General features: G+C 47.8%; 1 protein-coding gene across 1 annotated transcript in view; it reads left to right on the top strand.

The window, feature by feature from the left end:
- Nucleotides 1-27,628, top strand: part of CABLES1 (Cdk5 and Abl enzyme substrate 1) — a 120,768-nt gene that overhangs the window by 46,121 nt on the left and 47,019 nt on the right. The window contains exons 2-3 of the mRNA XM_026496085.4: nt 8,972-9,043; nt 14,568-14,660. Of these exons, the coding sequence (XP_026351870.2) occupies nt 8,972-9,043; nt 14,568-14,660 (165 nt within the window). The remainder of the gene's footprint in view (nt 1-8,971; nt 9,044-14,567; nt 14,661-27,628) is intronic.

Below are 27,628 nucleotides of genomic sequence, written 5' to 3'. Positions count from 1 at the left end.
CCAGTTACTAAATTCTGCCAACAAGTCTGTCTCTGAACAGCCCTAAATACATAGATGACCTCACACCGTGGTTTTCCAGGATTTGGCGAGCCTGGTGAGAACTTTGAAACAAAAGTAAACTCAGGCAAGCCGAGTGCCTTTGTATTCTCTGTAAACATCTAAAGTTGCTGTCTTGACCTGCGTCTAAAAATGTAGAAACAGATCTTATTTGAACAAGCTGATTGGCAACTCTTGGTGTATTGATTTTAAATTTTGATTTCTGCCTGATTCATTAGCTAGAAACTTTAAAAACATAGCCACTTTTTTTTTTTTTTTTTTTTTTTTTAGATTTTATTTATTTGACAGAGACAGCGAGAGAGGGAACACAAACAAGGGGAGTGTGAGAGGGAGAAGCAGGCTTCCTGCCGAGCAGGGAGCCTGATGTGGGGCTCGATCCCAGGACCCTGGGCTCATGATGTGAGCCAAAGGCAGACGCTTAATGGCTGAGCCACCCAGGCGCCCCAAAACATAGCCACTTTCAAAATCAGTTTCCATTCCTCCTTTTTAAAAAAATTTTGTAAAAGATTTTATTTATTTATCTGAGGTGGGGGGGGCACAAGCACGGGGAGGGGCAAAGGGAGAGGGAGAGAGAGAATCTCAAGCGGACTCTGCACTGAGCATGGAGCCCAATGTGGGGCTCGATCTCAGGACCCCGAGACCATGACCTGAGCCAAAATCAAGAGTCGGACACGTCACCGACAGAGTCACCCAGGTGACCACCTCCTTTTCTTAAAGATACTCTATTTTCCTTCTTTTACAAGGAAGATTTCCATGACTCGCTGGGGGTTTGCATTGTTTCCATCTGTATTCCGGTATGGAGCTGGCTTAGATGCGTAAGCCACTGTAGAGGGTTTTCCTTGCAAAGGCAAGCCAGCTGTGTGCCCTTTGCTCGGAGGCATGGCAAGGGCTGACTGGTCCGGTAGGGTGTTGGCTGATTGCCCCAGCCTGGGGGCCTGGCCCAGCCAGACTGCCTGCAATGATAGATTCCGTGGCTCTCCTCTGGGATTTCCTCCACAGTCGGACAGGCAGCCGTTGCCAGGTGAGCAATAAGGGCTTATCTTCAGTTCCACGGCCACCTTTGCTGCTGGACAAAGCTTTAGATCCGTGCAAAGCAGAATTAAGCCCGGATCCGATAAACACATCTTCATGCTGAAGCTAAGGCCGATTTTGCTTTAAGACTGTGTATGTGGCTTCTATTAAGAGGTGACAGCTGACTTTTCTTTCTTCATCTGTGAACACATATGTATTGGTGCAAAAACAGTTTGCTTCTTTACTGAGCCCGGTCTAATTTGACTTCTGCTAAAGGAGCATCTGGAATCTTGGCTTTAACTTTTGCCAAATCATGAACAAAGTCATCATAACTTTGTTGCTGAATCTGTCGAGTAAGCTTATGATGCCGTGGTGTCAACAGCTCAGAGCTATGTTAGGGAAATGCAGGAAGTAGCAGGGCGTATTCGAGGTGCACTTGGCTTTCAGAGAGCCTGGTATTTGAAAATCAGCGTTTTCACTGAAGGTCTATCAGTGAAAGCGTAATTCTTGGATATACGGAGGTTCTTCTCTTTAGGTTCCTTTGTGTACTGGGCTCCCGCAGTAAACACGTTTACCAGTTACAGACTTCAGCTCTGCTTTCTAGGAACGGCTCTTGTGCATGAGCTGAACACTATTTTTAGAACAAAAGACTAGGTCTGTGATGTGGAGATACAAGAGACGGGGGTAGGATCTCAGGACGTTTTACGGAGAGATTTTCTATCTGCTAAAGAGGCCTGCCCTGCTAGTTTCCAGGCTAGTGGCCTCCCTGTGTTTTCTTGCTGGGTCCTGTTTGGGCCCCTGGGAAGCTTTGAACTCTAAGTCAGAAAAGGAGACTTAAGAGATGAAGCTCCCTTAGTCTCCTGGTTGAGGTGGGACTTCTTCGTGTCCAGGCCTGACTCCTTACCCGCAGCTCTGTAACACCAGCTTTACCTGGGGAAGGGGGCCTGCACCCTGATAGACCTGAGTTCTCTGAGACCCCAGAAAGGTCTTGGACCACTCTCCCACACCTGCAGGTTGATGTTATGAAGCTGCAGTATGGGGACCAGGCCTCGAGGCGAGGTTGGAGCCCCTACTCTTGGTGGTCCTTGATCCCCCTCCTCCCACCTCTGCTGACCTCCTTCCTCACTTGCTGGCCCATAGCCAGAGAACAAGGTACTCTAGGAGAGAACCCTGGATTCTCTGTTGGCTCCCATTCTTCATCTCCTGCTCAGGCAGGGCAAGTGTCTCCAATGGTGGAGACAGATTGCAGCTTTGTCCCAAGGCAGGGTGCTGTCCCCACTGCCCCTTGCTTTTACAAAGTCAATCCTTTTTTCTTTTCACAGTTTCAATCACAGACAAGTATATATATTTACATTATAGGTAGATGTGGAACTAGGAAAGGGTCTGAGAGGACATACACCAAACTCTTCTGGAGTGCCCTGGCCACGGGGTTTGCAAGTCACTTCTGTTTCTACCTCATAGGTTTCCTGATCTGAATTTTTTTATGGTGAGGTGTATTACTTTTATAGTCACACAAAAGCAGTTCAAATTCCACTTGGAAAAACGAATGTGTAATAAACTCAAACAGAAGAAACCCATTTTTTTAAAAAGATTTTATTTATTTGAGAGAGAACGAGAGCATGAACACAAGTCTGGAGGAAGGACAGAGAGAGAGGGAGAAGCAGTCTCCCCGCTGAGCAGAGAGCCCAATGCGGGGCTCCATCCCAGGACCCTGAGATCATGACCTGAGCCAAAGGTAGGTGCTTAAGCAGGTGCCCCCTTAGAAGAAACCCGTTTTAAACATCATGTCTCATACCTGTGACTACTCAGCTGTCCCTTCCTTCCCGCCCTCCCGCTGGATGAGGGTCTCCTGCCTCCCCCCACTTCCTGTTGCAGTGCGGCATTGGGAAGCTTTCTGAGGATGATGGTGGGGCTTCTGTTGACCAGACTGGGAACTCATGTACTGAGTAGAGAGAGCCCACTGATAATTGGGTATAGAGAAACATTGAGTGATGGGGCGCCTGGGTGGGTCGTTATGCGTCTGCCTTCAGCTCAGGGCATGATCCCAGCATTCTGGGATCGAGCCCCGCATCGGGCTCCCTGCCCAGCAGGAAGCCTGCTTCTCCTTCTCCCACTCCCCCTGCTTATGTTCCCTCTCTCGCTGCCTCTCTCTCTGTCAAATAAATAAATAAAATCTTTAAAAAAAAGAAAAGCATTGAGTGAAAGGTCAGGTGCTTTCTGGGAAAAGTCCAGGAGAACCCACCTGCCTGATGGTGGAGTTCATCATTTTATTCAGCCGGCCTTAAGTGAGTACCTACTGTTTGCTAAAACACACTCTATCCCTAGGCCACACAAGCGAGGAAAGTGAGCCAGCCCACTGTCTAGCGTGGTTCGGTTTTGTCTGGGGGAGAGAGGTGGTCAGTGGGTGAAAGACACAGGTAAAAAAGCAAATAAATTACAAGCGTGTGCATGTCTTCTGACTATATTAGTTATAGATTATTTTTGTGGTGGTTGTGTTTTTCTTTTTTTGTGTTGTAGTAACTGAGCAGATTTAAGCCATGACCTCAGCTCGCCCCTCAGCTGTGTAACTGAGGTACCCGTGATGCCCTCACTTCCTTCACACCTGTGAAGATATAACCGTGCCCTCCAGTGATCCGCCTTAGAGCCAGGAAGGGGGCTCCTCACATGGGGAGAGCGGAGCCACGGAGGAAATTGCCTTTTTGTGAGGATAGTGTTGGTTGGCCCAGGTGACCCAGGTTCCTTCTCGCTCTCAAAGCTTGTATTTTGCTCCCAGAGGTTTTTAACGGGCCCCAGGGGTTCCAATGGGCAGCCAAGGGAGAGAGCATCGATCCAACCTTACTTCCTTGTTTGACATTGAGACTAAGGCCAAGGGCCACCTTCCTTATCACTTGCTGGTCCTGTCAGAGTCACATGCTGTCCCCTGCGGTGCCCACTGCCTGACATTGGCTTTTGAGGCAAGCCGCTGCTTCAGGTCACCCCTTAAGGGGATTGGCCTTGACCAGCTGGCCCCACTGGACCCCAGGATGGCCCTGCCTGGCCTCCCTGATCACCAGGGACAGCAGCGAGCTCAGAGTCCAGCTCTGGTGAGGTTCTTCTGGCAGTTACCCCCTGCCCACATCAGCTCTCTCTCTGAGGCACTCTGCTTACTGTGCTAAGAAGAGACAGCCCCTTTCTAGAAGCTCTGATGAAGATGCCCTGCGCAGCTCCCACCTTGCCCCTCACTCTCCTCGGGTCCCTAGAATCGCTGCCGACTGGGCTGATGACAGGTATGGCCAGGAGGCCTCTCGGGATGGCCGAGCAGCTTCTTCTGTCCTGTCGGTTTGTGTGGATAGTTACTGGTTGTTCCTGCCCTGAAAATGGAGCTAGTGGCGCTTTTGTGGCTAAAAGACACTTGGCAAATATTGGCCCTGGGTCTTGCCTCGTCCAGGCCCATTACCCAGTCACATGTTTTTCCATGTGATTTTTCCCTCTCTTCTCCCAGTGACCTTTCCTTAAGTTTTCAGCGTATGTGGATTCGTTATAACCAGCCCTGAGTCTCAGGAGCACACAGGGACTTGCTGTGCAATGAACCATCAGCCCTGATGGTAAGTGGATTAACTCGGTCCAGGTAGGTCTATGCAGATAAGCAGTCTCGTCACGGATAGACAGAGTCCAGCATTCAAAGGATAGTGTTCTCAAATGAGTCTGGGGGCTTTAGGGAACCTGGTGTGTACAGTTGTTGAATATGAGCTATGCTGGCCTCAAAAGTATTAAGGGACAGGGTGGAAGGGCCCAAATGGTAACCGTCAGACAAGGCAGGGAAGTCTGACGGCTCAGTAGGAGGACCAGTCACGGCCTCTTCCCATTTGATGATGGGCTCTTACTTCATGTCTGCTTGCTTAGGAAGAAGGCTATGTATTGGCAGTCATTAAAACATGCAAAGGCCTCTGCTTGTTAGCTGTGCCCAATGATGAGGACTTTGCATAGTAATGGACTTAGTTTATGAGGCAGATTGCAGGGTAGGGCGCCTGGTGAAGTTTGGCCCCCTGCCCTGAGCCTTCTCTTGCATTTCAGGCTTTCTGAGGTTAGAAAGCAAAGGGAGAGGTTATTACATACCTTGGAGGGATCTAGCAAGTGGCAGGAGGCAGAGATGAGCACCCCTGGGTTAACAACACCACAGGGCACACCCTTGCGGCAGTGACCGAAGGCTTATTTTATGTGGGAAGGGCAGGCATCAAATCTTTGTTTTCATGGTGCCTTTTGACTATAATGTTGTTTGCAAGCTCCGTATGTCTATCTCAAAGAATACGTACTGTTGGCCCTTAACGACGTGGGGGTTAGGAACACTGCCCCCCTCCCCCACGTTCAGTGGAAAATCTGCGTGTAATTTTTCATTCCCCCACAACTATTAGTAGCCTACTGTTGACCAGAAGGAAGCCTTACCAATAACAAATAGTTGATGAACACAGATTTTGTACATTATAGGTATTATGTACTGTATTCTTAAAATAAAGGAAGTTGGAGAAAAGGAAATGTAAAACCATAAGGAGGAGAAAATACACTTGTAGTACTGTTCTGTATCAAAAAAAGTTCACGTATAAGTGGACCTGTGCAGTCAGTCTCATGGTGTTCAAGGGTCAAATGGGTGTTGCTTGGTTCCATTCATGAAGAAGGGAAGCACATCCACTGAATTTATTTATTTTTTAAGATTTTATTTATTCATTTGACAGAGATAGAGACAGCCAGCGAGAGAGGGAACACAAGCAGGGGGAGTGGGAGAGGAAGAAGCAGGCCCACAGCGGAGGAGCCTGATGTGGGGCTCAATCCCATAACGCCGGGATCACGCCCTGAGCCGAAGGCAGACGCTTTAACCGCTGTGCCACCCAGGCGCCCCACATCCACTGAATTTAAAGGAACAAGTGGGTATTTGGGGTTTGGGCTTTCTTCCCTTTAAGGATACCAGACCTTAAATTCTCGTGTGTGTGTGTGTGTGTGTGTGTGTGTGTGTGTGAGAGAGAGAGAGAGAGAGAGAGAGAGAATCTATACCTGTTTAGATCATGAAGAGAATATCAGATGTACTGGCTTTTAGAAAACAAATCCTGGGCACTGGGTTGGCTCAGTCAGTAGAGCATGTGACTCTTGATCTGAGGGTTGTGAGTTCAAGCCCCACCTTGGGCATACAGATTACTTTTTTTTTTTTTTAAAGAATTTATTTATTTATTTGAGAGAGTGTGTGCATGCAAGTGAGGGGAGGAGTAGAGGGAGAGGGACAAAGCAGACTCAGTGCTGAGTGCTGAGCAAGACATGGGGCTTGATCCCATGACCCCAATCACGACCTGAGCCAAAATCAAGAGTTGGACACCTAACCAACCAGGCGCCCCATAAGATTTTATTTTTAAGTAATCTCTATACCCAGCGCGGGGCTTGAACTCACAGCCCCAAGATCAAGAGTCGCATGCTATACTGACTGAGCCAGCCAGGTGCCCAGGATTTGTTTTCTAAAAGGTTATTTGGAAAATAACCACCTTTCTCTTCTGGTGTAGGAAAAGCTGGATACAGCTTTTTGATAGGGAAATTGTCAGATTATTTGCTTTTGTGAATGGACCTATTTTTCCAGGGTGAACACCCTGGTCTGAATGTTGGGCAAGAGCCTGTGGGGTCCCAGGCTATGTGCCAGGGCCTTGTTATGTTCACCATAGGATTCACTTGGCATTTGCAGCTGGAGTGCCAGCCACGCTGTTCTTGGAGGGAATGGGAGGCAGCTCCAAATGCTGGAGGAGGCCTGGGGGACTAATTTTATAGGTGGCCAGTGCATCACCAAAGGCGGCACGCAGTTCTTAGAGGGTATAGGTGTCAGAGGAGCATGTGCCTTGGCTAAGCTAAGGCACAAGGCATTTTCGGGTGACCTTGCTACTGGCTGGGGTTGGAGGAGGGACCAGAGCTAGGGTAGCCAGGCTGATCCAGTCTGTTGAGTCAGGATGAGGGGGTGGTGGGGGAGGTGTCAGGTCAGGGTGCAGCCTCAGTGGGGAGAACTGGAGTGTTGTCAAAAACCCAGTAGCTACTAATCATTTTTTGCCCTGTGCCGGGGAATCTGTCTCTCTGTTTCTTCGTTATTCTCCTTCTCCTATTTCATAGATGAGGAATTCGAGTCTCAAAGATTAAGGAGTTTTCTAAGACTCCAAAGCCTCTGAACTCCAGGACTGAAATCTGAGTTTGTTTGACTCGGCATGCATGGCGCTTGTGGAATTGCACCTGCCTCTGAATGGGGGCCGTGGGGCCCCCGATCCCTGGTAGCTGTGATGGGTGGGAGTGTAACTGACTGGGCGTTTGCCCTGTCCCAGCCTGGGACTCTGTACATGGAAGGGTTGTACTTCAACTGATGGCCTGATCACTTCAAAGCCACAGCTGCAAGGGGCTGTCACAGGGGTCCTGGCGTACCCGAGTCCTTGGAGTTACAGGGCCATGTAGGACAGTCCTACTTACTAATGAATTATCCACCTATAAAATCACCACCTATAAAATCACTTCCCACCCTCTTGGGTCCCCATGCACCCCTCTCAGGTAAAACCGGTGTCTCCCCACAGCCATTGCCTCAGATCTGGCTATTAGAAATCTGGGAATATTATGGAAATGGAAATTCAATGTAAATTAAGTACAAAGTGGTACTGCAGATCTTGAAAAAGGTCCAGTGTGTCATGAAGATGCTAAAGGTAATGATATACAATTCTTGGTACTCCTACATTGACAAATGAAGGTCTGAGAGAATACAAGTTTACCATTGAAGAAGAAGAAGGGGTGCAATGACTCTTTTGGAAAGGAATTGATATCAGACGACTAAGAAAGGCACCTAGAAAACTGATGAGCCCTTGAATCGTTTGCAAAAATGACCTTTTTGATGATCTTATTAAAAGCAAGCCATAAAGCAAAAGGTTCAGGGTAGCTGGTCAGAAAAAGTACACACGAAACAAAAGAAAGAACACACTCCATTTTGTTGTTGTTCTTTAGGACAAATTAGAACATGGTTTTAATTGCATGTTTTTAACTTAATTTTATCAATGTAATATAAAATAGGCTTATCCTTCTCATTATAGTCCCCTTTTTTCAAGATAAAAACCCAATTAGATTTTTTTTCTATCTACATCCTCAGCCAAACCATTTACTATGAAATGATGGTCTTTGTTCAAATGGATTGATGGTAAAGTTACCAGCCTCTGCACACCACCCTGGTCTCTATAACAATATTCTCAGTTAACTAGGACCTCTTCTTATTTTAATCTGGCAAAAGAAACTAGATTAAGGAGGTTTTAGCTGGTGGTTTGCAATTCTTTAGCAGCCCAAAAGAGTCCATGTTTTGCCTAATCATGTCTATTCTTACTGGTCTCTGAGAAACTTTCCCAAAGGGGTAATGTCTTCCTCGTTTCTAGTTGCTTTTGAAATCATGGCCATCTAGAGACCATACTTTTCTATTGCATCCTAATGATTTTGAGATTTTATTTAATACAATTTTAAAATTTAATATTTATCAGTTAACCTGGTTCAGGCCATTGGGTATTTGAATACTTAACAGTACTATTTAATGCTTTAGAAAAACTGCACAGTTTCCAAGTTTATATTATAAGAGGCACCTTGTCTTTTTTGAGAAAATTGCAGCATGAAAGGATCAGTCACTTCCCTGGTCAACATAAAGCAGCCCTGTTAACCAAGGACGAATGCTCAGGGTTCAGCAAGGCAAGATGGGCCTCGCATTCAGAGTGAAGGCTGGGAACATTTCAGCCTCTTAAAGATAGCTTTTGTCCAGTCTTTTTTTGTTTTTGTTTTTTTAATAGACTTTATTTTTTAAAACAGTTTCAGATTTACAGAAATGCCTGATCCATTTTACAACGCAGTTTTAACGCCTAGATTTTTTTTTTCCCTCTTTCTGCAGACGTCGCCTCATCTCCCAGAGATCATCCTTGGAGACCCTGGAAGATATTGAGGAGAATGCCCCTCTACGGAGGTAAGTTTTTACTGTTGCTTTGGGTGTATGTAAATGGCCTACAGTACAATATGACAGCCAAAGTTTGATTTTTTTTTTAAGTCCTTGATCTGCAGAATTAAATTTTTTCAATGATGGACTGACCCCCAGACTTATACAGTTTGGAAACCCCAAGCCTGAGGACCACTAGAGCAGTATTAAATCTCAGTTATGTATTGGGAAAGGCCAGTTTGCATGGTGGATTTGGGTGCTGTTTCCTTTTCAATGTGAAAGCTGCTGCTTGATGAAGACGAGCCCGTCATTGTCCCAACTTTCTTAGGTGCAGTGACACAGTGATCACAATCCTGGATTTCATTAGCAGGTGCCCACCACATGACCCCATCACCAGTTGCTGGGGAAACTCAGATTAGGATAGCTGTGAGGGCTTCCTTGGGGCCGAAAGTGATTTCTCCATTGGATTAGAAAGGTAGCCCAAGGTGTTTGGGTGACCGCAGTTGCTGAGCTGTGCCGTGCCTCTGGCAGCTTTCCTTGCTCTCATCCTGCATGTCACCGTCGACCCCCATCTGTGCCTTACTTCCCCCTGGCCCTCCTTGAGTGGAGGAGATCATATTCACACAGCACATCTCCTTTAGTCCTCAGAGCGGCTCAGCTGGGCTGGTTATGGGGTGCTTCTCCTGCAAAAGGAACCGAGCCAGGATGGGCCACGGACGCTTCACAGGGCATGCGCCGAGGCTTCACAGGGCATGCGCCGAGGCTTCACAGGGCATGCGCCAAGGCTTCACAGGGCGTGCGCACGGGTTGCGCCGGGGGAGGCGTGCGGGAGAACGTACTCTCCCATTGGCTCGCAACTGCTTCCGGTATCCACATCTGCACGCCTCGTGCTTTGGCCCCTGACTAGAACTCAGGAGTGCGGACTCATCTTTTGAGCCTGACAGAGTGCTGCTGTGGACCGAGGTTTCTCACCCTTGAGCCTGCCCCTTCCCCGCCTGGGGCTTTACTCCCAGGTTAGTCCTGTCCACAGACCACCTGGATGGAAGGTGAAGCATAGACAGGCTGCGGATCTGATCGAAAGTGTTGGGTGACTGAGTCTTGCTGCTGATGTCATTCCAAAGACAAAGTCAGGGCCCTCCAGTCCGATTTCCACTTTTGAAGTCCTTTTGAAGACGTACGTAATCTCTGGGACCATCTTAGGGTGAATGGCGTGTGGCAGTTTGATTAAAGTTGCTTGGGTGCGAGTGTTCTTCTGTCCCTTACTATTAAATATTGGGAGAAGGCTATTTCATTGGGTAGTCCTACCAAAAGCTGCAGAAAAAGTCCACCTAGGGATCTGGCTCTGGTCCAGAGTAATCCTCGAAAAGGGAGGGAAAATGTTCTCAGGTGGCTCGGAGCGGCTTTAGCATCGGAGCTGGTAAGGTCACTCTTGCCACAAATGGGGGAATCAGTGAATAGAACTAAAAAGCTCCTGGTGTTTCGAGAGGCTGCGAGAAGCCTCAGTTTTAAAGCACTGTGGTAGCTGTGAGTCAAGGAAAAGCAGGTAAAAATATGTTATTCTGTGTTCAGGGATTCAGGTGGTTTAAGGCGGGGTGGGAGGGCAGGGGGGAGGAGAAGGGCGAGGAGGAGCTACGTGCTGTGTGTCTGGTCACGTGCCGCGTGGTCACCTCTGTACCTTCCTCCCAGAATCCAAACAGGCTGATCCTCTACCTTTCAGTCGTCTGATACTACAAAGGAGCACAGTAAAAAGGGCTTATCTGCCTTAGCTATAATTTATCCAACTCTTACTTACGGAATACTATACTTAGTTTCCAGCAAATCTTGTGTAAATATAAAATTTAAAAAGTTTGAAACCAAGGGAATCTGGGCAATTTGGGAAGGCTTTTTTTTCCCTAATAGATTTTTTTTTTAATTTAAAAAAAGTTCTAATATTTATTTAGAAAGGATGAGCACTAGGTGACGTACAGAATTGTTGAATGACTATATCGTACCCCTGAAACTAAGGTAATTCTGTATGGAACTATTCTAGAATTAAATATAACAACTAACTAACTTAGAAATGTACTTATTCCTAGGAAATAAGGTTAGCATGGCATAACAGAAGGGATGTTCATTTGGGAGTCTGGGGGCCTGAATTCTTGGTTTGATTCTTCTACTAACTGGTTACCTGGACTTCGACATTTTATTTAGCTTCTCTGGGGCCTCGGTTTTCCCATCTGTAAAATGGGAGGGCAAACTGAGTGCTCTCTGAGGTCCTTTCCAGCTCCCAATTTTGTGAAATGAATGTACCAGTAATGATACTGAAGTGTTTTGGGAACTGTGGGGGCGGAAGGCTATTAGCCCAACTTGCTTTTAAACTCAGCACATTGAACAAATGGCTGCAAGGCATCTATTAAAAACCTTTTGCATAATTGTGTGCTGTAATCAGTGCTAACAAGAAAGAGCTAATCTTTCATTAAATTAGTTTTTAATTTAATTCTATCCTAATTTAATTTTGCATCACTTGAGATGTATGTTTTAAAATGGATACTGAAATTAATTCGTTCTTTGCTTAACCTGCCACAAGCTGAGTGCTCAGTCTTCCAGTTTCCTTGGCAATTGTTGCTAATGCCACAGTTCTCTTTTAAAACATTTCTTAGATTCCCTGGTGGTTTAGTTGAATGCTTTAAAAAATGCAAGACAACAAACAACTTGCTGAAGGAGGAGCTAGATTAGTAGCATATGTGCTTATAATTGGGTGCTGATAAGTTGTTTTTTCGCGTCTCGCTTTTCTCTTGCACATCACAGTTTGCTAATAAGTTAGCGTCCCGTACACCTGCCTAGAACGCCAAGAGTTAAGCGTTCATAATGAGAGCCTTTAGACTAAGGAGTTTTCCACCTGCCTGGTGGTGACCTGGTATCCTAGTATTAAGGACCGGGGATGTTGCTACGAGGTGTCCAGAAAAACCTCAATTTGGTGGTGGCAAATGTGCCAGCCATCTCCACCTGCCCGTTTTCCAGCCTGTCTGGGTTGATGGGTGCTGGCTGCTGCACCATTTAGTGATTACTGGCACCTCCTCCTTCCCAGTGAGTGCCAGCAAGCACCTGTAGCCCTTTTGTCGACTTCCAGTTCTAGCAGAAGGCTAGGGAATTTTGTGCTGAAACCTGAAGGGTAGTAATAGCTCTTCTTGCCAGCATGGTAGGCAGAAGCTCAGGTCTTCCCTCCTCTGGGCTGGGATCTGTACCAGCTTCTGGCTGCTGGGGGCAGGAGTACCTACCCTCTACTCTCACAGTCCAGCTCTTGGCCTGCTGCCCTCAGTCTGGCTAGCTCAGGAAGCTCTGCTGTTTGGGGGGAAGCAGGGTAAGAGTATGAGGACACTTCTGGACACTTGGCCTTATCCAGAAACCAATGGAAGCAAAGCTTTATTAAATCTTTCAGAGATTCTCTTCTCGCCAGTGCTTCTGCAGTGTGTGTGAGAGACATTCAGGGACCTTGGGTGGCCTGTAGACTCAAGCAGTCATTTTAGTGGTAGAACTGAGGCAGTTTGGGGTCCTGGGTCTGCTTCCAGAGAGCTGCCCCAAGAAGGCAGAGTGAGGCTTCATGCCCTTGAACCTCAGTAAGACTAAATCTGAGTTTGGAAGCTTGGTGTGGGAAGGGGGATTGATGGGTGCTATCTGTTCAAAACCTGCCTGAAGGCCACAGGAAATATCTACTAAATACGGGTCTTTTTAAAAAGAGTCTAAAACCAAGAATTCAGGACCCTTAGTGACAGCTACAATTTTAAGAATCTAGGAGGCAAATGGTAACAAAACATCATGCTTTGTAGCTAATGGCCTGTTAACAGTCACAGCACTGAGATTTATATACAAATATTTGCTTCTGTATACACGTGTATGAATGTGAATGCTTATATTTGAATGTGTCATTTGATAGTTTATGAATCTCTTGTATGTGTCATTACATCTAATCCTCACAACAAGGCCGGAAGAGGTCTGAAATATTACTAGTGATAAGTCAGGGTGTCAGAGTTAGTGAGTTTGGGGCTGGAGGCAGGGAGGACCGTGGTTGCTGCTGAAGTGTCCTACAGGGCCACATGGGCTCTGCGCATGGCCTGTGGACCCCACTCTGATGCGGTGGACATGACTTGAAGGGGGCTTTCTACACTCTAGACCCAAGACTGGGGAACCCCATTTTCCCAATGAAAGGGGCCGAATATCTGATACCATGTCTGCTTTAGTCTGCACTCGTTTACTGCAGTATGGGGTTTTCCCCAAGCTAAATAGGAAAAAAAAAAAAATCATTCTCAGTACTCTGGGGGAATGGCTCCTAGGAAGACTGGGTCTTTACCAGAGGGTGGGTAAAGGGGCTTGGGGGGACATAGACCTGATGTCTGGGCAAGGGTCATCACCCGGTTTCCCTTGAGCTGGGTCCTTGTAGTTGCTGTGCAGGTCTGTTCCCCAGTCCTGTGCCCCAGCATGCCCCCACAGCCCACCTGCCCTCAACTGTACCTCCTTGTTGGGTCATCTTGTTAGTCTTACCTGAAGCCTCAAAGTTCAGAACTGACTGAACTCAGGTGATAGCCCCACCCCTGAGCTCAGTGTGGCTTTGGGAAGCCAGGTACTGCTGCTCCAAAACTCACTCTTCGAAGCCCATGGTCCTAAGTACCCACGCCCCATGGCAGGAGCCAGCCCTTGGGGCCAATGGTCAGAAAGGTTTAAGTAGACAAAAAAATTGGTAGCAAAAACCCAAATAGAGACGTCACAGCTCCCTTTCTCAAGACAAGACCAAACTTCAGACTCTTATTTGTTGATTTTTTTTTTTCTTGCCCTTTTTCTTGTTGTTGCAGTTGTATAACTTTAGAATTTGCCAGGTAACTTGTAAAGAAATAGAGACAAACAAGATCTTTTTAGCCTGCGGTGTGTTCTGTTAGTCCTGTAGCGCAGGCAGTGTCATATATTCCAGGAAAAAAGGAATGTGAATCCAAGTCGTTCAACAAATATTCATTTAGAGTAAATGTATCTTGGGGAAAAAGAGAAAGAAAAGAGCCGCTCATTCGAAGTGGAGCCGTGACTTCCAGGCGTGCGTAGTCAGGTGAAGCATTGGAGCAGCTGTCCAGGTGGTGCAGGCCAGAACCCTGCTACGGAAGAAGAATGGTTTGGCGTTGCTTTTAAACTAAATTTTCCAGTGTTTTTCTTCCCCCTGTAAATTCTTTAAATTTACAGTTTTCTGTTCCCATTACCGGTGTTGATACAGGATTCTTTTTAAGATGACAAGAAAGAATAATGTCTTTGGAATCCATGCCGGTTATGTTATTGTAACTGAGGACAATAGTTTTCATTAGCTGGCTTTCCAGAGACCCATATAAATGATTATCAGGATTATCAAGGAAGTTGTCTTTCGTTGGCCTTTTTTTTTTTTTTTTTTTAAAGCTTCCTTGCTTCCAGCCGTATTGTCCTCATTATTCCTGGGGTGATTCAAACCATTTGTCTGGTCTTCCTTCCTGTCTTTGTGCGGAGATGTCTCAGCTGTCCTGCGGGCAACTGACCGTGTTTTTGAAATGACTTTATTTTTCAGATGTCGAACTCTCTCAGGTTCGCCCAGACCAAAGAACTTTAAGAAGATTCATTTTATCAAGAACATGCGGCAGCACGATACCAGGAATGGCAGGTACCACACTAGCAAGAGCCGCCCCGCCAGCCTCCGTGCGGTAGGAGGGGGTGGTCCAGTAACGATGTGGGGAGGGGACTGTTGGCCTGGCCAGAGAAGCCCACGCTGTTCACATGAACGGGACCTCACAGAACCTTCCCAAACAGACTGTTTCCACCCCACTCCCACTAGAATCACCCAGAGAACTCTACAGAAAATAATGCTCCCTGATAGCAATCAAAGGGCTCGGTGAGATTTTCAGGCTAACTACAAATGGACTATTTAATAGCACTCAAATACATTTTTATAGAAAACCAAACAAAAAGTTGCATTTTTGGTTTTGTTTTCTTTTTCTGCTTTGTTGCATTTTGTTTCCTTTTTTTCACTAGGGCTCTATGCTCTGGTCAGTAAATATCCCACCAGGTCTGTGCCTGAACTTGGTTTTGGTGCCAGCTCTGATGACTCGTTAGGAGAGCAGAATGACAGCTTTGCTAGCAGGTTGTTTTTGGGCACCTATTCGGATTCCCAGGCCTGCTGACATCTGGAGCACGTGTTTCTGCAGCTCTTCCATTGCTCTTTTGGAAAGTGCTATTATATGAAAATGACCGTGATTGAAATTTGTATAACCCTGATATTAAAACTCCTGGCAACAAATAGATCAGATCCTTGTCACGGGCATGCTTCCGCCTGAAGGGCTAATAAGTCTATTCACGGTAGCCTCACAACAGCACGGAACAGAGCCCCAAGACCTCTCAGGGTCCCTGATGCTGTCTGTACCCTTTAGGGATGACCCCTCCCCACTGACCTGTGTCCTGCCGAGCGGCTTCCCCTGAACAGGAAAGTTAGAGACGCCACCCTAGAGCAGAGGCCCTGCCACAATGACCATTTTGTTTTAGTGCCTCTGGATTTACAGAAAACCATATAGGCTCCACTAATAATTTCTAATCCATATCAAATGAAAATTGCTAAAAAGTCTTGAATTAGACGCATGGACTGACTAAGGCCCAGTGTACCTGTCTGTAATTTGGTATAAAATATACAACCCGAAAGGTAACACTAATGATTATGGTGTTTTAAAATCTTGTTTTCTTGAAGTTAATACCTGTTTTTTAAACTGACTGAAATAGGGAACATAATTTTATAGCTATTCAGTGGTTTTAGAATAGCAGAACCGAGCTCCCTCATCAACTAGGGTTTGTATAGTCGGTGTATATTCCTATTTTAAATACAGAGTTTTTAGTTAAAATGTACCCAGCTATCATCTGTTAAAGAGAATACTCTGAATTTCTCTCACTTAATCTCTCACAGTTATTGTATCTTATTCCCTGAACCATACTGTTTTATTTTTCTTTTGAGGCTCTTACGGAACTGAAACCTCACTCATGCCATTTTTAGTATAATTGCTCATCATTTATTTACATTTGTGTTCTTGTCATAATCTCCTTAGCCATAGAGTAAACATAGGTAGCCTTTAATTCCCAAATCAAATCAAGACAAAGCCAAAGGAGTGGGCCAGGTTATCGCCTTCCCCAGCTCTGGTGGTGCGGACGCTGAGGAGGGTAGAGAGGCAGCTAAGTGCCCAGCCTGGTGCGGTAGTGAGACCATACAGCTAATAAAACACTGGGGCCAATGGGATTGCCGGCATACAGGACAGAACCGGCCTTCCCGGCACACCCTTGACCCAGGAACAGCATAAACAGTCCAGAAAGCATGCAGTTGCTAGCAGTTTTGCTGGGGGATTTTCAGAGGGAGCCAGGAAGGATTATTAGCTTATCTGAAGATCTGAGAACTGGAATTTAGGGCAAGAAAGCAAGCTAAGGGCTGTTGCGGGAACCACAAGCTATGGGCTGTGCCCCAGTCAGTTGTAACTGCCCAGGTGAGAGCTGCTTCTGCTTCTCCTGTGCCAGAAGAAGAGAAAAGGGCTGGAGGTGCTCTCCTTTCTTCCTCTGGGTTATTGGCAAGGCTGGACTGTCCTTAGATAGATGAAGGAAACAACTTGAGAGGACATCAGGAAGAAAATACGGTTTCTGAGGCGACAGAAGGAAATTGTGGTCAAGAGCTAATGAATGGGAGGATGTGACCCAGCCTTTCGAGAAAGGAAAGGAGAATTGCCCCCACCGCAGCTGGGCAGCAGGCATGAGACTGTCCTGACAGAAGGGCGTGTGGGTGAGCTCTAGTCCAGTGGTGGTGGGGAGGAGGGGTCCTGGTTGCGCTCTCGGAAGGGAGGGGCTGGTGCATGGGCAGGGGTCTCCGGTTCTGCCACCTCGGGTATACTGAGGCCCGTGCGTGGCACCACACCAGAGGGTGCGCTCTTGCAGCGAGGATCTCGAGTTTGCCTGCCGGGATTGGGAAGGAATGAGGCTTTACAGTGAAGCCTGGAGGTGTTCATTCAAGAGCTTGGAGGTCTGGACTGAAATTGGAGTGGCCTGAGTACTGACATCCTGCCTCTTGTACCCGGGGAAGGAGACTGAGAAGGGGCCCGCAGAGTCCCCAGGCCCAGTTCCGCAGCAGCTCCCACTCACGGCTGTGCCAGTTCCCAAGCGTCCTTGTGACCTCCGACTAGCACACACCAGACTCTCAGGACTGCAGGCCGGACCCGGGCCCACTTGCTGCTCTGGAACTGAAGACCTCAGTGTGGAGGCTGCTCCGTCCCCAGGCCTGCTGACCGTGTGACAGAGGCACCAAAGGGGAAGGGGGTTGAGGTGCCGGGACTAGTGCAGCTGACACCAGGAGAGGGGAGCATCTGTTCTGGGACTCCGTGCCTAACCTGTGAGTGTGAAAAACACTTCCAAACAGGAAGGAGAAAAATCATAAAATCTGAGAACCAAATAGGATAAAAGAATACTTGCATCGAACTCAAGTGGACGAACAGCAAGTAGCCGCTTGGAACCTAACGTTGGGGTCTCGGCCAGCTTCCTGTTCTCCCACTTCTTTCTGTGACATGAGATGAATCTCAGCGACGTGTGAAGTAGCAGTGAGCACCTTCAGTAAAAGGTGTGATTCTGATGGAGGATGGAATCTACTTGAAGGAAAACCTATCTTCACCTTCTTCAAAATCAGTGAACTCTGTGCAGCTGGCCTTGGGGACCTGCTGGAAGGCTTCATGTGGGGGTAAAGTGCAGAGCACCAAGCTCCGGGTGTTTCGGGGTCATGTTGCAGACCCTTGAGCCATATGGGGCTGAAGGCTGCAGGCTGGACACAGGTTAGAGACCCAGTGATGGAAGCTTCAGCTCTTCCGTTGGGACCAGATGGTATCACGAGTTCTTGACCAGCCCCGCGTGGTGCTTCATCTCCTCACAAGTTAGGGGCCATGGTGAGGGGAGCTGCCGTGCTCCGGTTTCACTTCTGTTGTAACACAAACACAACACAGGTTGGTGATGGGGAAGTTGTGTTGGACTTGATGGCTGTGAAAGGAAGCAGTGCTTGGCTGGGTTTTAGGAAGACAGATCTCAGAACGTTCAGACTATGAAGTGGATTCTTGCGGCTGCAACCACATGGCCAAAAGGGATTTTAAATAGGTGGATCATGAAGTGATAATTGGTAACATTTATTGAGTGCTTACTGGATACCAGGCTCTAAGTACTTTATATGCTTTGTTTCATTAACTCAATGGGTATTGAGTGAGTGAGTGAGTAGAGAGATCTTTTAAGTGACTTTTAGTTTTCAGAACTGTGTATCTTGAGGAATGGAAGGAATTTAGAAACAACCTTGCTGTTATTGTGTTAGGTAGAATGATGCCCCCCAGAGATGTCCATGTCGTTTCCCTGGGACCTGTGAATATGTTGGTTACGTGGCAAAGGGGAGTTGAGGTTGCAGATGGAGTTGAGGTCACTGACCAGTTGCCCTTGAAATAGCAGGATTATCCTGGATTATCTGGGTTTGCCCAGGTAATCACCGGGGTTCTTAAAGGTGGAAGAGGGAGGCAGGGGAGTCAGTGTCAGAGTAATAGGATGTGAGAAAGACTCAACTCGCCATTGCTGGCTTTGAAGATAGAGAAAGGGGCCATGAGCCAAGGACTGTGGCGGCCCCTAGAAGCTGGAAGAGGCAAGGAAACAGATTCTTTCTTTGAGCCTTCAGTGGGAACTGGCTCTAACCCCTTGATGTTAGCCCCACGAGACCCATTTCAGAGTCCTGACCACCAGAGTTATAAGATAATAACTCTGTTGTCTTAAGCCACTGGCTTTGTGGTAATTTGTTACCGCAGCCGTAGGAGACGAAAACACTCATCATCCCAGTTGACAAAGGAGGAAGCTGGAGCACATGGCTGGAAATTGGGGGTAGAATCCAGATCCAGGCATCAGATTGCAAAGCTTGTTCTCATAATCAAAGGGAGAGGTGGGAGGTAAAGATCCAAATATTATAGGACAGCATGTCATGGTGGATTTTGAGAAAACTGTTGAACTCTGCTTTTTAAAATCCATTAGCTAAAGGCCAAAGACTAATAAAAGAATGGCTTAAGTAAACTTGTAAGAATAGTTTGAGGAGCCCTAAAGTCCAGAGTGAAGTAAAGATTGATGAAAAGAAAGAAAAATTGACATCCTTGTACATGGCTGGTGGGAGTGTAAAATGGTGCAGCCACTACAGAAAACAATTTGGCAGTTCCTCGAGAAGTTAAACCTAAAATTATCCTATAACCCAGCAATTCCACTACCAGATACATACCTAAAAGAATTGAAAAGAGGAATTCAAACAGATAGTTGTATGCCAGTGTTCACCATTTTCCACAGCCAAAAGGTGGAAACAAACCAAGTGTCCCTCAGCAGATGAGTGGATGAACAAAATATGGGCTAGCCATACAAAGGAATACCATTCAGCCATAATTAAGGAATGAAGTACTGATAACATGCTACAGTATGTATGAACCCTGAAAACATCATGCTGACTGAAATAGGCCAGACACAAAAGGTCACACAGTGTATGATTCCATTTATACAAACTATCCGGAATAGGTAAATCTGTAGAGACAGTCGCAGATAAGCAGTTACCAGGGACTGGGTGAAGGGGGGCAGAGTTTCCGTTTGGGGTAATGGGAAAGTCCTGGGAGTAGGGGTGGTGACTGCACAGTGTTGTGCATGTACTTAATGATGGCAAATTGTACACCTAAAAATGGTTAAATGGTCGATTTTATATTCTGTATGTATTTTGCCACAATCAAATAAAATGCAAGTGATAGCCATGGGGCTTCTAAAACTGTATTCAGAGAGGGAAGGAAGGGATGGTAAACTTCTCGGAGTTGATGGTACAGGGACAGAGCCGATGTCAGCCGCTGGCCTCATTTTCGCTTCTTCAGCAGGCGGAACTGTGAAATGTTGACTGTAAACTAGGCAACGTGCTGGGCACGCCGCAGGCTCCCAGTAAATAGCTATCGCTTATTGAGGAATAAGTGGATAGAGAGGCCTTAGATTTTGAAGTGAGTGCTAGTCTTTGGGACCTAGATCCCAGGGAATAGAAAGAATTTAGAAATAACAAATGATCTTTAAAATATCACAGAGAATAAAAGAAGTTCTAAGTCAAATGCCAGGCAGATGTTGCCTTAAAAAAGTCAAGAAGAGACCAAGGTGGTAGCAGAGGGTGAGCTCTAACAATCCTAGGCTAGCTAGCGAGCCTCGGGCGGATTGCTGGCAGAGCTCCGGAGAGGGCCGTTGAACAGATGGTTCGTGTGCTTTCCCTAAGAGTGGAGGTTGCTAGCCATCAACATGACTTCACTGGGACGAAGTCACGTTAGGTTAACTTCATCCCTGTACTGATGGAGTAACTAGGTTAGTAAATTAGCGGACCGCCGTAGACATAACATTTCTTGATCTCGGCAGAATGTTAGACTGTGGCTCGTTGTCACGCAGCCCGGCGTTCGCTGGGTGGTTGTGCAGCTGGAGCGCCTGTAGGCGGCTGAAGTTGTGAGCTGGCCAGCGTCTGCCTGAAGGGGACTCGTAGGACCGTAGCACACCGTAGGCTCCTAAGTGTGTTGCCTCCCGCAGAGCCAAGGCCGGCAAGCCTCGCTGTGGGCCAGACGGGAGACTGAAGGCAGGGGGATAAGGGGAATGTGTTGCAGAGGATGGCCCCGCACCTCTGTGGCCCGGTGGCTGGAGATGGCCCCGCTCAGTGAGTTAAACTCAGCAGGGATAAATGAAATGGAGGTCAGTGATCGTGTAGGGCACAGGATAAAGGCCCTTCAGAAGTTCGTGTGAAACGTATCTTGGAATTTAGATGGACAGCGTTTTCCAGAGAGCCTACTAGCAGTGTGTCGTAACTACAGAGTGAGCTAATTTAGCTTGTCCTAATGGAGGGAAATGTATCGCTTTCACACCCAGCCAGGGTCACTCCCGTCTGCCCTGTTGCGATCAGCATGAGCTGTTTTAGAACGCTGGGTTTGTATGGGCTTGGCCTCACTGCAGTTGGCCTAGGATTTTCCAGGCCCCTTCCCCGCGGAAAGATGGATAACACATAGTGGATGGGAACAGCCAGAGTGCATTGCATTGAACTGCCTGTATATAAACAGCCATTCTGGGGGGAGGAGACATGTACATCCAGACAGAAGGGGCCCGATGAAGTAGTTCCTGAACGACACGGAATGCAGAGTGATACCTGCAGAGGTGCTGGCGCCTGCCCTGTGCTGGCACCGTTTGAAGTGATGCGATATTTCTATAAATAAAGCAGACAGAGATTCTTCTTCAAGGACTTACAGGCTAGCTGGGGATTCGGGGTGGGGGCAACTCCTCACTGATGGGGAGACTTTTTTTTTAAGTAGGCTCCACACCCAGCACAGAGCCCAGTACAGGGTTTGAACTCATGATCCTGAGAGCATGACCTGAGCTGAGATCAAGAGTTGGTCGCTTTATGGGCTGAGCCACCCAGGAGCCCCAGTGGGGAGACTTTTAAGCAGAGGTCTGAAGGCGGTGAGGGAGCTGGTTCTGTGTTGTCCCAGCAGGGAAGGGCATTCAGGGTGGGTGGGACAGCAGCTGCAGGGTCAGTAGCACTAGAATGTGGCTGAGGGGTGTGTCTGAGGAACTGTAGGAAAGCTGGCACGTGAGGAGTAGAGACAGGGAGAGAGGAGGAGAAGTTCTGGAGGAACGCATTGTGTGTCTGTGTTTATCGTGAGCCCCAGGAGAGCCATGGACAGCGCTGAGCAGAGGACCAGCGTCGTCGGGCTTGCATTTGAACAGGAGCATTCCAGCTAACCAAAAATCGAGGGCAAGCACTGCAGGACTTTTTTGGTAACCTTATCCTTACAGAAAATGAGCAGATCCGTATATCGTGTGTTGTCTTTTAAAAGTGAGTTTATTTTGATAATGAAGTTTAAAAATGACTTGATGTCTTCAAAAAACTATTACAAATGTGTGAGCAAATACTCTGTCATGAAAGAGAGATGGCCAGTGCTCCCGTGCCAGAGCGTCTGGAACAAGGCCCCTGAACATCCCGTGAGGAGGGCGGTTGGCAGGTGGGAGCCGCAGGCCGCCCAGTCAGCAGAGAAAAGCCAGTCGCCGTCCGCTGTCATCTGCGCCAAGAGCCCCACTGTCTGCTGGGGAGGAGAGGCTCAACAGGAGTGAAGACGAGTCTCGGTCCTCAGGGTAAGATACACCCCTGCAGATGACAAACGCTGGCAGGCCAGCTAGTGCCAGGGGAGAGCAGATTGCGGGCCAGGTAGAACAGGCCCATCAGAGCAAAGGTAGGGCTTCTGAGCATGAAGACTGAAGACACGCACGTGGCCTCGTGACCTTTCAGGACATTTGTGTCTAGTGACCAACATGGTCCTATTAGGAAAGGATCTTTTTTCTTGGTGCTTCCAGTTCCTGAGCCATACACATTTGTCTTTGAGAGCGCTAGGAGGCAAGAGCCCTCACTGCCAAGTGGGTGACACCCTTCCTCAGGCTCGCGGCTGGTGGGCATCATGCGGCACTCTGCAGAAGGCATCTGCTTTTCACACATCTGCATGGCACACAGGTGATGGCTGCCAAGTACCCGGAAGCGTCCACCCCCCAGGTCCACTTTGAGAATCATTTCACTCTGAACAGGCAGAGAAATGTTCTTTGCAGTGACTGACTGGGCTGTCTCATTCTTTGGGAGGAAATTTCAAAGAGGTTTAGAAGGGTTTGAGATGGGGGTGGACACAAAGAAGTGAGCTCTAGGGTGTTGCTTCTTTAAAGTGTGGACTCAACAGGAAGGAAAAGATATAAAAGGTTTCAGCTCCCTTTATCTGCTTTCCAAAGTCAGATGGGAAAAGTATGGCAACTGAAGTCAAGTTGTAGCCTTTCCTTTTTATACTGAACATTTTGGAGGGAAGGCAGGGGATGGGTAATAACTAAATTAAGACCTTGTCTGTGATCTCATCAGTCCCAATCTGTCAGCCTAGTTTAGTTTGAAAAATGAGTTGGAGGAAATGGTACATCTCAAAAAAATAAAATAAAACCGCTAGTTAATTTCTGGACTGACCTTCTTGAAAGAAGAAAAATGTCATTGCCTTTTCTCTCCTGAAATGAATGCATCTGATTTGATAGATGTCAAGCATCTTCTGTGAGGCTCTGTGGAACATCTGCCCCTCCCAAGCATGCTTTTCCCATCGGGGAACTTTTGTTCCTTGTTAAAGACCAGAACCTGCCATCCCCCAGTAGCACAGGCTGGCAAGGAAGCATCTTTATTTGTATCCATGGGTCTGTAACCAGCCATCAGCGAAACCTCAGGCTTGGAGGACTGTGAGTGGACAGACTAAAGAAGCCTTCAGCGATCCCCAGGCCTCACTCAGACTCCCAACCCCAGATGGCTCCCAGAACTGGCCTCCATGTGCTGACCCAGTGGCTTTTCTTCGCACCTCCGCTGGTGCTGTGAGCGGCGGGAGGAAGGGAGGAGCTGGGCATGTAGACCGTCCGCTGGGGATGCTGGGCCAGCGCCATGAGGCTAGGTTTTATCATTCGTGCCTTTTTAAGAAGCATGGAGGTTATCCTGGGACTCTGCACCGAGCTTTAGAGAGAGGATTTTCAGTGCTTCACGTGTGCAGACCTCTTTGAAGTGTGCAAGCACTTGTTACTGATTTTCAACCAGTGTGATTTACGGGAAATAAAATGAGTCACAGAGGTAGGGTTTGGGAGTTAGAACCTTCTCTTAGTGGTTCTGCTTCAATTCTCTGCTTGGTGAGAGGGCCTAGGAGCCCGGGGGAGACCAGATCGTGGTCCCCACCAGTGGTATACAGCAGTCAGAGGAGAAGAGCATCATGCACATGGCTTCGGGCCAGGGCTCAGGACACCACGACCCGTCCTGTCCTGGAGGCGCACGAGAGCAGGTAGCAGAGGGCTCCATGGCTCATGGTTAGGCTTCCTAACCTGACACTCGGCTTGTTTTCCTCCTACTTCCCTGTTCCTGGCCAGACCGCCAGATTCTTTTGCTGAGTCCCATCCCCAGTACTTCAGAATGTGGTCTTCTTTGGCTATCGAGTCATTGCAGATGTAATTAGTTGAGATTGTACTGGAGCCAGGTGGGCCCCTGATCTCATCTGACTGGCGTCCTTGTTCAAAGGGGGAAATTTAGAGACAGACCTGCATGCAGGGAGAGTGCCATGTGGCCCTGTGAAAGTTGGTGTTATGTTGCTGCCTGCCAAGGTGCTCCCGGAAGCTAGGGGAGAGGCCTGGAGCAGGCCCTTCCCTAGTGCCTTCGTCAGAAGGAGCATGGCCCTGTGGACACTGTGGGCTCGGACTTCTGGCCTCCTGGACCAGGAGATAAGCAGTTTCTGTGTGTAAGCCATTCGCAGGTGGGCCCTTGTTATGGCAGCCCCTGCAAACGCACTCCCTTTCTTGCTCACAGGACTCTCGGCAGCTCCAATGCCTGTTCTGTCTTGGGGAGCTCATCTAGCCACAGCTTCAGTCCCTGTCACTGTCACCGTCTTAACCACTCCCAGGCTTCCTGAGCCCCAGGACTCACTCCCTCCGCAGCTCAGGAGGCCTTTCAGGAGCACACCTGCAGCCTCCCCAGTTTCTACTGCTCTTCCGCCAAAACGCCGTCCAGCTCTGCAGGATTGTTTACAGGAAGTGTGTGGTTAGGAGGGAAGTTCAGTGGTCCGTGGAAGAATCTCCACAGAGATTACACGTGTAGCTTGAACACTGTGGCATATTGGTGGTCATCCATTCAGCAGGGTTTTTTTGATGCCAAGCCCTTTCTTTGCATTTGGGCCCATGGATTGGACTGTGTCTCTGGCATCAAAACCACACATCATTATTCCCACCTATTGCTGCCATGTCCAGATTGGGCTTCTTTATTTATTAAGATTTTATTTCTTTTTACGTTTTTTAAAAAGATTTTTATTTTATTTTTTTTTTTAAGATTTTATTTTTGAATAATCTTTACACCCAACGTGGGGCTTGAATTCATGACCCAGAGATCAAGAGACCCATGCTCTTCCAACTGAGCCAGCCAAGAGCCCCAGGATTTTTATTTTTTTTAAGTAATCTCGACACCCAGTGTGGGGCTCGAACTCATAACCCTGAGATGAAGAGTTACGTTCTCTACTGACTAAACCAGCCAGGTGTCCCCAGATTAGACGTCATTAAAGTGACTCAAGAATTTAAGTGTAAAATCCTGTTGGATTTTCAGTGTTTTCCTAATCTTTGAAAGTTGTCTTTCTAGCATTCCCCCCTTTTTTAGTGACTTAATTGAATACTTTTTAAAGCATTTGGTGTTTTTTTTGTAGCATTTCTCCTTTTTTCCCTTCACATTTCATCAGTTTGTACAGCCTTATCGAACAAGTGAGCAACAAGTACAACTGGCATAAACAGGCTGGGGATGTACATAACTGACTCTCAGGAAGTGTACAGTTCCACGGCCTCCAAGTGTGAGCTTTGAGCATGCCGTGAGTGTTGGTCACCGTAACTCACAGAGGGGCGTGGAGAGCCTGGTGGGTCAGGCACGTGAGGTCAGCAGTGTTTTCTTGCATAATCAGTTCCTCCAGTAGGCCTTTTGCTCTTTCTCGTCTCAGCCTTGACTCATGCAGTCTCTCCGCCAGCTTATCTTCTCTTTGCCCCTTATCCCTCAGGTCTTAGCTTAGGTGTCACTTCCTCCAGGAAGCCCACCTTGCCTCCCTCAGGCCAGGTTAGCTGTCCCTTGGATAGCAACCTCTATTTCTCAATCAGGCCACTCCTACCACCAGAAGTTTTGTGAGGATGGAGCTCTCATCTTTGTCATCCATCCTCAGATCCCCAAGGTCTGGCATGGAGTTAAGTGTTCAGAAAGTATTTGTGGAAGGGAGGGAGGAGAGGCAGAGCGCACACAGTTGTTTCTTAGGGGCCTCCACTACCCCTACGCTGTGGGGTAAGGTATGCCCCTTAAGCTGGCGGTGCAGGCCTGTGCTTGGTAGTAGTGGTGTTGGCAGTCACGGGGTGGCTGTGAAGATGGGGGTGGTGTGGCAGTCGTGATAAGTAGATGGACACAGCCACTAATACCACCATCTTGTATTTGTGGGCTATTTAGCCTAGACCTTCAGATGCTTTCTCCCATCTAACTCAGGCCAGCTCCGTGTCCCCCAGATCCCCTCACTCTGACTGCATGGGAGCCTGACACATCCCCAACCCAGATTCCAAGCACCTGCCCCTGGCCTCAGCCCTACCTCTTGCCCAGGCTTCTAGGTCACTCTTCTCCACAGGCTCCTTCCTTCCTCCCACTTCCAGAATTGGGAGATTGTCTTCATCCCACTCCAGGATGCGAGAGACAGAGCTCTTTGTGAAGAGCAGGCTTGGTATGCCCCCAGGTTGTCTGCTCTTGCCCTCCTCCCAACTACAGCACATGCAGGGGTGAGTGTTCTAAGGAGGAAAAGCATCCCCCGCCCCCACGGCTAATAAGAGTTTAAATAGAGGAAACAAGAACATCTTGATTTTGTTTTAATTTTCATTCATTTGCTATGTAATTGCCAGCCCTTCAGAAAGCAAGGGGGGGTGTGTGTGTCAAGGCTCCCCCCCAGCTTGTAACAATGTACTGTGGGAGGAGGAAGCAGTTGTGGGGGGGGCGGGGGCTGGAAAGAGAAAGTGCCTGGCAGGCTCTGGTCCTGAGATTTCATAAGATTCATTTGCTTTCTGGCGTCAGTCTTAACAGCTTTATTTTCTCCGCACACCGGGCAACCGTGCGTGAGTGCACGGCCGACACGGGAGGCGTGTGGCGCTGCGCAGCCGTGGGAGCAAAGTGACCAAATGCTGGTCGTATTCACTTCCCGGGGCTGCCCTACAAATCGTCACGGACTAGGGGGCTTAAAACAGTAAAGCATGTGTTCTCACAGCTGCGGAGGCCAAAGTCAGCCGTCAGGGTGTCCGCAGGGTCCTGTGCCTCCTGAAGGCTCTAGAGAAGGAACATCTGTCACCTAGTCCGGTTTCTGGGGGCAGCTGGCTGTCCAGGGTATCTTGGGCTTTTGGCTGTGCCGCTCTGGTCCCTGCCTCCATTGTCACATGGCCTTTCCTCTGTGTGTATCTGGGTATCTCCAAATGTCTGTCTTTATGAAATCCAGCCATTGGGTCTAAGGCCCATCCTAATTCAGTATGAACACATCCCAACTTGATTACATCTGTAAAGACCATATTTCTGGCCACATTCAGAGGTGCCACAGACTTCAACATGTCTTTTTGGGGATCACGATTCAACCCCTGACACCAACATTCGCAGATGTGTTTTTTCTTTCTTCTTGGTCATGTAGGAAATGAACTACAGAATTGGGGAATGCAGTGTATGTGCGTGCCCAATACCTAACGTAGACTCTTGGGCCGTGGATGCCCTGGGCCGTGTTCATGCTCACCCACCGTTGTTGTGAATGTGATTTTCTTTGCTCTCACTTTAGACGTTAGTAGCTTGTTTTTGTCTTTAAGAGCATATGTCTGCTCTCATGGACTATTCTACCTGGGAGAGATTGAACTTTCTAATAGCCAACAGGGATGCCTCAGGGTTCTGGAAATAAAACAGAAAGGCAGTTTCTAGCATTAGAGGGAACAGTTGAGGGTCCAGGATGACATGAGATCTTCCCTGGTGAG

Source organism: Ursus arctos, unplaced genomic scaffold, assembly GCF_023065955.2.
Source record: "Ursus arctos isolate Adak ecotype North America unplaced genomic scaffold, UrsArc2.0 scaffold_17, whole genome shotgun sequence".
Classification (NCBI taxonomy): Eukaryota; Metazoa; Chordata; class Mammalia; order Carnivora; family Ursidae; genus Ursus; species Ursus arctos.
This window is presented reverse-complemented; position numbering and strand designations above follow the sequence as displayed.